The sequence below is a fragment of the Carassius carassius genome, chromosome 4 (assembly GCF_963082965.1).
Source record: "Carassius carassius chromosome 4, fCarCar2.1, whole genome shotgun sequence".
Classification (NCBI taxonomy): Eukaryota; Metazoa; Chordata; class Actinopteri; order Cypriniformes; family Cyprinidae; genus Carassius; species Carassius carassius.
The window spans coordinates 15,843,769-15,856,336 of NC_081758.1; the positions used below are offsets into that span (position 1 = coordinate 15,843,769).

Below are 12,568 nucleotides of genomic sequence, written 5' to 3' on the forward strand. Positions count from 1 at the left end.
GGGCTGGATGATATGGCTAAAATTTATATCACAATATATTTGTTAATTTCTGTCGATACGATATAATTCCGATATCAATTTGAACACTTAAAAAAAGTATTGTAAAAACTGCCGGGAATGCCCACAACAGATGCCTGTGCATACAAACTTATGAAAAATAGATTTGAAAAGTCTATGACCCCTCATATATATAAAAAAAAAAAAAAAAAAAAAACACAAATAGATTAATGTTCACCTTTTATTTGTATTTAGCCTTCATACAAACAAGGAATGTAAAATCACTTTTAAATAATAGTCTCATTCGCCTAATTCGTCTGTAGGCTAACATACACAACCAGTCAAAAGTTTTTGAACAGTAAGATTTTTTTATGATTTTAAAGAAGTCTCTTCTGCTCACCAAGCCTGCATTTATTTGATGCAAAGTATGGCAAAAACAGTAACATTTTAAAATATTTTTACTATTTAAAATAACTTTTCTATTTGAAAATATTTTAAAATGCAATTTATTCCTGTGATTTCTCCAGTCACATGACCCTTCAGAAATCATTCTTATATTATGATTTGCATAAATCATTTATAATTATTATTATGTTGAAAACAGCTAGGTAGAATTTTTCGGGTTTCTTTGATGAAAAGAAAGTTTACAGTGTTAATTTCTATAATTTCTTTAAAGAAAAAATCATACTGAAAATAAATCATACCGACTCCAAGCTTTTGAATGGAAAAGTGTATAATGTTACAAAAACAAAAACAAAATTTATTTCAGATAAATGCGGATCTTTGGATCAAAGAATCCTGAAAAAAAATTACTAGACTGTTTTGAATATTAATTATCCGCAAATCAGCATATTATAATGATTAAAAAACCTTACAAATCTTACTGTTCAAAACCTTTTGACTGGTAGTGTAGGCTGATTCTTCTTATAGATTGAAAGAAATGTGCTTTAGCCAAGATAAAGAGTATGAAAAGTTCTCTGAGTTGCTACAGAAAAAAAAATAGCAACTAGAAAAACATGTTGCTGGAGATGGTCTTATTGAAAAGAGCGGCAGAACTAGCATTTTCTCCAGTAGCGGCTGTAATCAAAGCAGTTCCACATATGAACGCTTCTTCATCAGCTCTAGGGATGGGCGTTTTCCGCAAATATCACATTCGAATATTTGAGCTCACAAAAAACGAATATTCGAATATTCGTTTATTTAAATTTAGTTTAATGAGACAGACGTTATTTTTCAGCAACGTTTATTGTTTCCGTCATTTTGAACAAGCTTACACCCAATAAGCTTGAACATTACACATCGTGTTTTGTAGCTCAAAACCTTTAACAATGCGTGCAAACAAACAAAAGTACAGATTAAAAGCAAAAAAAAAAAGTGAACAAAGAAAAAACGTAAAGCAGCCTGCAGCAATTAGGCTATTGTAGAACGTAGTCTACACTTAACTTTGAAACTTTTAAACTGTCAGCAAATCTTTTTTGCTTTTTTTTTATTGTTTTACATGTTCTTGTTAAGAAATACGGGCATGTAAACATGATCGGGGGAAAGTCGGCTCCTTAGTCTGTTAACAATAAGGCCGCGGAGAAAACGCGCTCTGACAGCACGGACGTTGGCGGGACTCACAAATAACGGTGTGCTAAGCGAATACGTTTTGTGAAGCGCTTCGTGTTTTCGTTTCACCACTGAATGGGATCCTCATCTGGTGGAATACATGGCTCCAGCAAGAACTGTTCCCACTCGTCTCGGCTGGACTCTCTGTAATCATCGCTGAAGAACTGGCTCAACCTTTTCCGACGAGTGGGCATTGCATCCTCTTCATCGTTGGTGGCGGCGGCTGCATCCGCACCACTCGCATCAAGGTAAATGTTCTGATAATGTTCCAAAAAGTTTTTTTTCTTTCTTCTCTCATGTTTTCATCGAGAAACCTGAGATGTTTTTGCAGAGGGTCTAGGGCAGACGCGAGAAGAGGAGTTTTCACTGCATTCTCCAAGTTAGCAGTGTTTATTTGTTGCTTGAGAGATGCCGCAACAATGTTCTTGAATTCGGTCACTTTCTATTATTCTCCACAGCATATTTGAAGTACTGTAAAAGACCGCAGTTCTTAGGGGCCGTTCACATATCGCGTCTTTTGCGTGCTTAAGTTCGTTATTTCCAATGTAGGCGCGCGGTATGCGCACTCATAATGGAAGCGACGCAGTTCGACGCGCCCATTTTTTCCAGGCGCGCCCGCACCGCATCGAGTTAAAAACATCTCAAATTTTCAGAATGCCGCAGGTCATGTGACAAGAACTAAACATTCAGCTTCATCCTTCCCCGTAACAACGTTGAAAGCTCAGCCAAGATGAAGGAACACGGTCATAGCTGTAAATAGATTGCCATTTTGAAATAAATTTAGTAGCAGAGCTACTGAAAGCGATTTTTTGTGCTGCAAATCCATTTATCCTTTGCTGAAATTTCCGCGTCTTCATGGAGAGAGCGCGTCATTGTTGCTTAGCAACGACAGATGCCTCAGGAGCGCTTCTGCCTGAGCGCTTTGGTTAGAAGGTGAAAGCGGCGCGCCTAGCGTTTTCCACGCGTTTTTAGGCGCGATATGTGAACGGCCCCTTATTCATTCATTAATTATTTTTTTCTTGCATACATCTTCAAATCTGCCGTGGAGAATCACATAAAGTGACCAAATTAGATTTTATTGTGAACTTTTTTTTTGGTGAAATTCGAATATCATTTTTATTTATCGAATAATTAGAGCAGAATGAATATTCGAATGTTCGACTATCCGTGCACACCCCTAATCAGCTCAATTGAAATGCTATCGAAACTTTTCTGAAGACAGTCCATTCCCTTCAGAGATACATTCAAACGTGCAGTGCTCATGTTTATTTAACAAAGTCAAACGCCAAAATAAATCAATATGGGAAACACTGGTAATGTTTGCCGAAATATCGGAAATGTGTTTAAAAATCATATCACCATTATTGAAAAAAATAAAATCGTGCTACATATTGATATTGAATTATTGTCCAGCCCTACTGCCATCTCTCGCTATATATCTGCTAATATCCGTCCTGTGCACTCACTGAGCACTCTCTTCACCCTATCAATACTAGACACGCCCCTTACTGATGATTGGCTGCAAGTTTGTTTTGGTACTTGGTCTGACACTATGGTCAAAAGAGTTTTTCCAAAATTGAAGTGCACCTTTAAATGGGAAATTTATTTGCAATCTCAGAGTGAAAATTCTGTCTATACCAATTTTTTCAGTGTCGTGTTTAAATGTATAATCTCAAAAACTTCTTGTTTTGCTTTGCCTATAAAACACAATCAGTGCATTTATTCTTACTTAATGAATGCTAGATTTATAATTTATGCATTTTAAAAACTGCAGTATTACCCAAATACTAGACAGTACATCTGTACACCAAATACATCTTTCTAAACTTACTAAAAAAATCACAGTAAACAAATCTCCATCCTCATACAAGACCCATAAAAATAAATCACAAGTTCTGTAAACAGACCTGGTTTGTGTTTGATTCTGTGACCAGAGAATGACCCTGTACTGTTATTCTACCTTCACTGTCCTCTCAGAAATACCTTTGTCCTCTGGAAAGTGACGGGATTCATTCTGTGGCCACCAGTAGCCCATGACAACAAGGTTTTACTAGTGCGGCAATGCTCATCCAGGCCAGTGCAGATGTTTTGTTCACACCTGACCCTCAGCCAGATGAAACACAGGGGGTTTCCACCCACTGCGCACCAATCTGCCATCTGCCATTGAAAGGTCACAAAGTGAAGGGGGTTGTGTCTCACAACAAAAAGTCGTGAGCCCTTTCATGGTTGAACTACAGGAAAAATGAGACTGAATACAGAATACTGTAAAATATTGACTGTAAAGACATTAAAGCGTCCCTATTATGCCAGTTTTACGGTTCCTAATATTGTTTTGGGAGTCTCCTACAATTGGATTACATGCATGCAACGTGAAAAAATATGCATTTAATATCACTTCATTTTCCAACGATTCTCAAACGATTCGTTCAAAGCATTTCAAAGATTCAGTCTCTCTAAAACCCTCCTTTCCGTGAGCCTGCTCTGCTCTAATTGGTCAGATGGCCTAGTATGTTGTGATTGGTCTACTGTGTACAGTGCGTCGGAAACAATACGTTACACACTGCATGAAAGGCAATATTGGAAATGGCATAACAGGGGCACTTTAAACAAATGTCCAAAACAGCACTGTGTTGTCTGGCCATCATAGTATAAGTGACATTAAAGGATATTTTAATAGAAGTTAAGCTTTATCAACAGTGTTTGTGCATAATGTTGACTTCATTCTTCATTTATTTTTCAGTCTTTCTTACAAAAAGCAAATATCACAGTTACAGTAAGGCAACTGCAAATGAATTCTAGCAGAAATATTTATTATTTAAGCTGATAATTGGGATGGGAAAACTGCTGTGCTGGTCTTTATATAAAGTCATTTTCTTTCATTTTAAAAGGACACAAAAGCACCATAAATGTATAATATATCAATTTAATCCATATTACTTCTTTATTAGTTTGTTTGGTGTGTTCCACTCGTCGGCTCTCGTCGGGCTCACATCGGCGGCAGTTTGCATGATTCAACATTCAACAAGTCTAAATATTCAATGCCCTGTTTACTTTCATTGCAAGTACCTTACTAATTTTGACTGACATCATGACTCTATTTAATAGAGCTTAGCTTGTAAGAAACCCAGGACATTCCGACAGGCAATTAGACAGCATTAGTTGTTTGTGTGATGACAGCATGTAAGATAGTTCTTAGGTTTTGTTAGGAAGGTCGTTGCACCACCAGCCTGTTTTGTTCCCTTGGGCAGTACAACAATAACACAAAATCTACTCTCTTTTAAACCATAATTTCCTGTACTCAGGAGTTTAACTCTGAGGACTCTTTGGGTCTTGTCTGTTCTTTATGAAACATCGGCCCCGGGCTCTTCGCACTCTCTCTGTAATCACTGGAGGAGACGTGATCCTCCAGGCCCACATCTGTTAGTGTTCATTATGCCTGTGTTTATTTGTCCTTAGTACTGAAGGACCCTATGGGAACGACAGTTCCACTGAGGGACAGGGAGCAGCCATTAACTGACCCAATACTTTTTTTCTAATGAGTGTTGCTCCTGGTGGTTTTATGAGGCTAGGGACTGAGTTACTGTTTTCAGATGTCCTTCACGCCACTAAGTAGTAATTTTGAGCAGAATGATGCCAGACATTTAACAGGAAGAGGATTTATTTATTAAAATATCCTTGTCAACCCCTCTGACAGTGTGACAATGTGAGAGGAAACTTTCAAACATCTACCACTGCCAGTGCCAGGGATGAATAGAAAAACCACAGGCATTAGCGCGTATTATGCTGTAAGTAGCAGCCATTGTACACTGTGAATTATTTGCCTTGATACAGATCCCTTGTAATGCTGTGTTCCACAGGCAGATGGTTCAGGTCAAAAGCATCAAACAAAAACAACACGCGCGTGGTGTGTTTTGCTGCATTTCTTTTTTGTTTCTTTTTTTTTTGACCTTGGCCAGCTGTACATACGGAACACAATCTTGCAATAACAGAATGTGCAATCAAAGTTTGCTGAATTCCTGTTATAAATGAGACAGAATCACATTTTAACTCGCTAACACAAGCCACTTTGGTCAGTCGAGACATTACGCTGTGCCATAAAGCTGCCAAGAATAGGACACTCAGCAACTTCATGAAGACATTAGTCCTCTGTAATAATATAATAAAAGACTTAAACTTTTCTTTTGGCCCTGGTGTCCATTTCCTGTATCTAAATGCAGTAAAGAACTCATCTCTAGAGAGAAGGGTTTGTCCCGTAGCTAATTTTACACAATGATTACAAAATTTGTCTAAAAAGGTTTTTATTTAATGAAAAATTTGACTTTTTAAACAAACTATTATGTTTAAGCTTTCTTTTTTTTCCTTCTGGGGCCTGAAATGGAGGTATTTTGGTCAATACTGCTAATTGAAATGAATAAAGTGAATGGACCGTTGAATCACTGGCTCACGTGATTTGTTCAAAAACAGATTCATTCATTAATTTTGTTTGTTTTTTGCACAAAAAAAGTCTACTTTCAAAAAGTAATTAATTACTATTATTAATTACATCATCAATATTGTATTTAAATTACTTTACTAATTACTGTCTGAAAAGTAACTTAATTATTCAAATAGCTAATTAGGCTACATCTTAAAATGCCTATAAACCTTATTCTTTCAATTTGAGTCAAACATAGAATATTTTATCCTCTTAGCTTTAAAACAACTATAATACTTAAACATTTTATAAAAAATGTAACCTTCTTTGGTTAACAAATAGAAATACTCTGAATAACAATATATCTGAACAACAAAAAAGCTTAAGAAAAAACATTTCAGTTTGGCAGGATGTTCAGGAAAAGCTCAACTAGTAAAATCTGTACAGGATTATGTAAAAATAACACATACTGTAGGTAAGAATAAATGACCTTTCTGTGCTGAATAAAGTTGTGTCAGATCGCGCTCTGGAGTAAATTCCTCATAGCAGGACTTCTTTCAAAAATGATGAAAATTAGACATATCTTGATTTATTTTTTATTTTTTAATCTATTTTTTGTTGATGAGGGTGTTTGCATGCAGGTGACTGCACATAATGAGCTCTGACTGTACCTCGTTTTAGTTTCATACGGATTACATAATCAGAGAATATTTGTTTTCGATTTGAATTTGTTCATTTAAAAGTAGACACAAGCTTCCTATAGACATATTTCTCATGTCTCTGTGTCAAATACTTGCTGAGTTTGTGAAATGTAGTAAGTTGCTCAGTGAGACCTAGACAGCAGAAATGGCAATCTATTTGTTTTGTTTATTTTGTAAAAGCACAATGTTTTGTTGTTATTGTCAGTGTACACAAATAAAAGTAGGCCCTTTTTAGATTCGACTGATTTTAGTCTTATCTGTATCTTTAAGGTTTCTCTGTGAATCAGGAAAAACTGAAACTGAACGCGATGGCATGCTGAGGGTTAAAGACGCTGCATTCAATTTTATCTTTAGGCGGTAAATTTAGATTTCAAATTCAATATTGATTTTAGAACTGTTGAAATTATTAACTGTATGTAACGGAAGTACTTTATAACTGTAATTAAATTACCTAAAAATGAGCAGTAATCCCTTACTTTACTTTTTCAGTGGATAGACATTTAATTGAAGTAATAATTTAATAACGCATTACACCCAACAATGGCTTCAAGTGTGAATTGAATTATTACATTGATATTTAATGATATTTAATGATGTTAGTGATTAATTAAAACAAGGTGTATCCCACCTACATCAGGTTCAAATCTTTATGAGTCTATCAGGACCCAATCGGAAGACACTGAGCTCTTTTTTGCACATTACATCAACGGCAGCCCATCAAAGACATAGGCGGAGGGTCTCAAAATTCACATCATCTCTTTGTTAAACACTAATCCTTTTTGTTTCAAATCTGCTGTCCCTCATACACACAAGGAATTCTGATTGGAAGCTGATTTGTATTACTGTCAGTTGGACTTCTGGCCTTGCCAAAGCGTCAAAGATAATGACTCACTCTCTCCTTTACGAGCCTGTCAGAGTGCCAGATATGAGTGTATGGTATTCCTGGCATGTAATGTCAAGTAGAATTAATCCATCTTCCCAAAACAATATAAGAATAGCCGAACAGAACTTGATATAAAATGATCTACCTGCAGTTACACTTCATATGTTTCTATAGAGATTACTCTTATTGTGGCACACTGAATTACTGCACTGTAATAAAAAAGAAAATTGTCAATTAATCTAATGTACTTCATATTTTTTAACTTATTTTAATCAAGTAAAAAAAAAAAAAAGAAATATGACTGACTCAACCTGACTAAATTACACCAAAATAAGTATTTTTAAGGTTAAGTAATAAAATTAAATAAACTTATAATGTGTTTGTTTTTACTTATTTTCTTGCTTTAACTTTTGTCTGGATAAAACTACATGAACTAAAACTTGTAATAATTTTCATAATCAAAACAAGTGTGTTTTAGGAGCCCATGCACAGTTAGCATATTTGCTCAGGTAACCCAAAATGTGTCTCTTATGGAACAATTAACTAGTTTTATGTAGGTAAATATTAAGTAATACATAAACATTACTAATACTATTATTTATTATTACAAATAATTAATGGGTACTTTTTATATTATTTAAAAATGTTCCTCAATATTACAGAATCAACTGAATCTACATTCAGTCATGTTTAAGAACATATTTTGAAGAATATTTAAACTCTAATGAAGTCAAAAGGGGCGCAAACCTCATTGACTTTCATTTACGGAAAAAAAAAACACTTTGAAACAAAATATCTTCTTTTGTGCTCCACAGAAGAAAAAGTCATACAGGTTTGGAGCAACATGAGGGGGAATAAATAATTACAGAACTGAATTTGTTGGGAGAAATATCTCTTCAAGGGAACAATTGCACATTTTCATTATTTACAGTGTGTTGAATAAAAGCACAAAGTATGTCACAAAGCATTTGAGCGCATTCACAAAGGATGCTTTTGATTGGAGGGACAGCGTGACCAAAACTGACCTACAAACTCACTTTTTGCCAAAATCTGTTAGATATGTTGTAGCACCACCAGTTTGCATTTGTTTGTCCACCAGTTGCATTTGAACAATAGATAAATGTTACAAGACATAGTAATGTGCCATTCTGAGCGAGAGAGCGAACTTCGTTTGTATCTCCATGTTTAATTAGAGGAGTCTGAGTATTATAGGGCACAATGGTGGCTTTGTGGCAGGGAGGCTGCCAGACAGAATTAAGATGTGGCCCACCGCAAGCACAGCTCCATGTGCTCGCAGTCCACTGAGGGAGGCCAAACACAGAGCCCTGCCCGTGTGCTCCTCCATAGCCACCCTGATAAACTCATTGATAGCCAGAGAAAGACAACGTAACCCTGGCCAAATGCTTGCAACCCAATCCCGCATTCACATCATTCCTGAAGTATAAAAACACAGAAGGCCAATGAGAGTTAACCCTATTAGAAAATCAACCAGCACAATTAGAGTAAAGAAGCAGTCAACCATCCTGTTTGGGTACAGTAGAGAATTGAAAGTTATGTGATGCTATGTGCGTTGAGGCAACCTGTTTGCTCTTGATTTTCATCTGGTGCAAAGCTACCAATTATGAAAACATCCAGTCCAATTACACTCTAGTGCCATCTGTCCTTCTAATGTAAATCACAGAGAGTGAATGGGCATTCAAAATTGGACAAAACTCCCGCACAGGGGCAGGGCATGCAGGGGGGGCCTCAGGCATTCTGGGAAGCCTCAAACAGATTAGTCACACAGAATTAATCTAGACTGGAGAACAATGGTCGCAGAGCTTTTGGCAAACCCCAGCTGTCGTTTCATAAAAGCAAATACGATTTAGGACAACGGTTGTCTCCAAGACTTGGGCTGGAGAAGTGGCTCGTACTTACGACCACCCGGAGGGGGGTGATGCCTTTGACCCTCTTCCTCAGAGGCTGTGTATGTCGTTCATTAGCTGAGGCCATGTTCTTTAAGGAGAGAAGCACCCTTAGCTTTTATTTGCAAGGTTAGGATTCAAATTGATCAAATGTATTCTGGTATGCAACAGATTCATACTGCATTGCTGAAAATGTGCAACTTTTGGAACCCGATCACAAAGAAATCTCATATCATTGATGTGTGCAATTCAGAAACATTGTGTTAAATTCCTCCAGGGTATTGACATGGTTCAGAAACAGCAATTTATATGACTGAGTTCTAATTACTTACCTGCATTCTCCTCTCCCATCTGTAGTAGGTTCACATGTACCACCATTTTGGCATTTTTCTGAACATTCCAGGCCTAGAAACATATGAAACAGGGTAATACATTTCTACTGAGTGTTGCGTGATTTGATCTCATCTCCAAACTAATACATATTGCCAAAGGTGGTATGATACCTAGTTTGAAAAGGCAACAACTGAGATTTTTTTAAAATATTAGCTAAAGTAATAATAATATGTATTACACATTCCTAATTTTTCAATTTGGTTCCAAACTATGCGAAAGTTATTAAGATACTGAGCAGAACCCAGAAAGAAAGTGTGACTCCTAACACCTTAAAGTGATGTTTGTGGACAGAGGGACTTGACAGCACACTGCTGTGAACGTCTTCATTCTGCAGCTGTTCTGGGGAATGTAATATGGCAAGCTCTTTTAACATTTATTCCTTAAAACCATTTAATATCTGTTATGTTACTTTTCCTTATTGTCTATAATGGTACTTATATTTAATTACTAGTAAGCAATTCAAAGTGACTAGTATACACACACACACACACACACATATATATATATATATATATAATTTTATTATATTATTTCACTAATACCTATTCATTATATGCTATAGTACACTTTACAATAGTGATTATTTCATTAGGCACTAGAACTATTTCTTATCTTAAAAGCATTTTTGTGTGTCACATACAATGGCTAATTAAGAAAAAATACTTATGAATAATTGGATTATACTACTTCTAATAAATAAATTAGTACTAGGGAAGATTAAAAATGCTGCAATTTGAATAGTTACTAGAATAAAAGAGGTACCCGCAACAACTGGAATGAATACTAGTCAGAAGTGAATAGATTGTGAGTAAAAATGAAATAGGTAGGCTACTTGTCACTATTTGGTAATTGACGAAAAGCAACAGAATAAGTATAAGTATGTAATGAAAGAAATACTTTGAAGAAACTCAACTGTCAGAGTGTGCCACTAGTGGAATACGAATAATAATAGTTACTAAAAAAAATTGCAGAAGACACTACTCACTATTAGATTATTTAAAAAAAGGAGGCTACTGGTAACAAAACTAGATACAAATTGCAAGGAATACAAACGGCTTGCCATAAATACAGCTACGTTGGGTAGCATCTCACTGCAAAAGTGTTGGAACTTCAGTCAACTGCATTGTGAGAACACTAGTGTAGTATCGAAACCGCCATGTGTTTGACTGATTCAAAAACCCATTCTGATGCGTTCAAATAGGAAAGGTAGCCAACTTTTAGTGTAGCTACTAAAAGGGTGAACATTTATATTTTGCTTTGGAATAAAACCAGCGGCAAGTTAGCAGTCTCAGTCCAACATAGTTTTGATAAATAATTGTGTTATACAATTACAGGTAACAAAGTTAAACTTCAGTCTACAGAATACCAAACGATTTATCACGTCTGCTCTTTCTGCCGTTTGAAATAGGCTACTGACATCAGTGCGCAACAAGTGACTTCTCGGACGAGGTGTTTAATTTTACAATAAATGTCGGAAATAAACGAAGACTATTTATCAGCAGTAATGTTAATAATAATGTTATTGACAGCAGAAATTGCGACTTGCAGCTAATAAAGAAAGCATCTTCCAATGAAAAGTAGCCTACCTTGCGTCCAAGTAAGGAGTGATATCTGAAGAATTAGTTTCACGAGGAAAAGATGCATTCCTTCTTATGGATAGTTGTGGGATTCGACGCAGGCTTAAAATATATCCAACATTGGTCTGTTCAAGGAAAGGAAATGATTCACGCAAGTATAAAAAATAAAAATAGATCCAGAAACAGCACTTGTGCTTGTCCTGTCCTCGTGCACTCCGGTGCTGCTCGTGCAGTCTGAGCTGAGTGAATGAGATCATGTATTCAAGGCTTCATTCTCCTGCTCTCATCCAGACGCTCCTTCCGCCACAGCACTTCACGAGCTCGAGCATTAGCTATTCATTTACTTGACAAACTTTCTGAAAAATGGCAGTGGGAAAAACACGCCTACTTCTTTCAACTCGGTTGGGGATTTTTAAAGCATGTAAGCGGGAAAATCTCAGCACCAATACTGCAGTAGCCTAACATTTCAGTCATCATGTAAAGACAACGAATGAAATAGTTTTACATAGATCCCTTGATCAAAGCCTACACTGCACCTATAGGGGAGCCAATCTGCCAAAATAAAGAAAAATATTTCAATGTGTTTTTTTTTTGTTTTTTTTTTTGTGTGTGTGTTTTTTTTTTTTTGATGGTGCAAGTAAATGCAGAAAGTTCAAGTGCTATTTTTTAAGATAGGCTAACTAATAAAATTTTGACAATTAATATAAAACTCTTCCCACCGTAACATGCATACCCTATTTATTATCCATCATGTGTAGACATAGTTTAAGGCTACAGTTTTTTCTCAGTTTTATTTGCATGAGTGATGCTTGACTGTTACTAATACACTGCCCTTGGGGTTGAAAAAACATACAGTTTGCAGCATGCTGTGGTTTGGGGCTTGCCAAACTGCATTTGTGTTCTGTTCTGATTCAGTTTTGAGTCAGACTGTTATGCTCAGAAAGTTGTAAACCAATTTTAGGGACCAAAATTAACCAAAAATGCAAGATGGTCCTCACTGCAGAACACAAGGTCCAGGGGGCGTGGCTGGATCCAAATTACATATATCCCACCTTACATACTGTATACCTAAACCTACCCATCTCCACCCC

General features: G+C 36.2%; 1 protein-coding gene across 1 annotated transcript in view; it reads right to left on the minus strand.

Annotated features, from left to right (window-relative positions):
• LOC132137730 (neurogenic locus notch homolog protein 1-like) overlaps positions 1-11,800 on the minus strand; it is a 50,731-nt gene extending 38,931 nt beyond the window's left edge. Inside the window, exons 1-2 of the mRNA XM_059547618.1 lie at positions 11,487-11,800; positions 9,840-9,912 (exon numbers count right to left, since the gene is read on the minus strand). Coding sequence (XP_059403601.1) covers positions 9,840-9,912; positions 11,487-11,544 — 131 coding nt within the window. The 5' untranslated portion in view covers positions 11,545-11,800. The remainder of the gene's footprint in view (positions 1-9,839; positions 9,913-11,486) is intronic.
• Between the last annotated feature and the right edge of the window lie 768 nt (positions 11,801-12,568).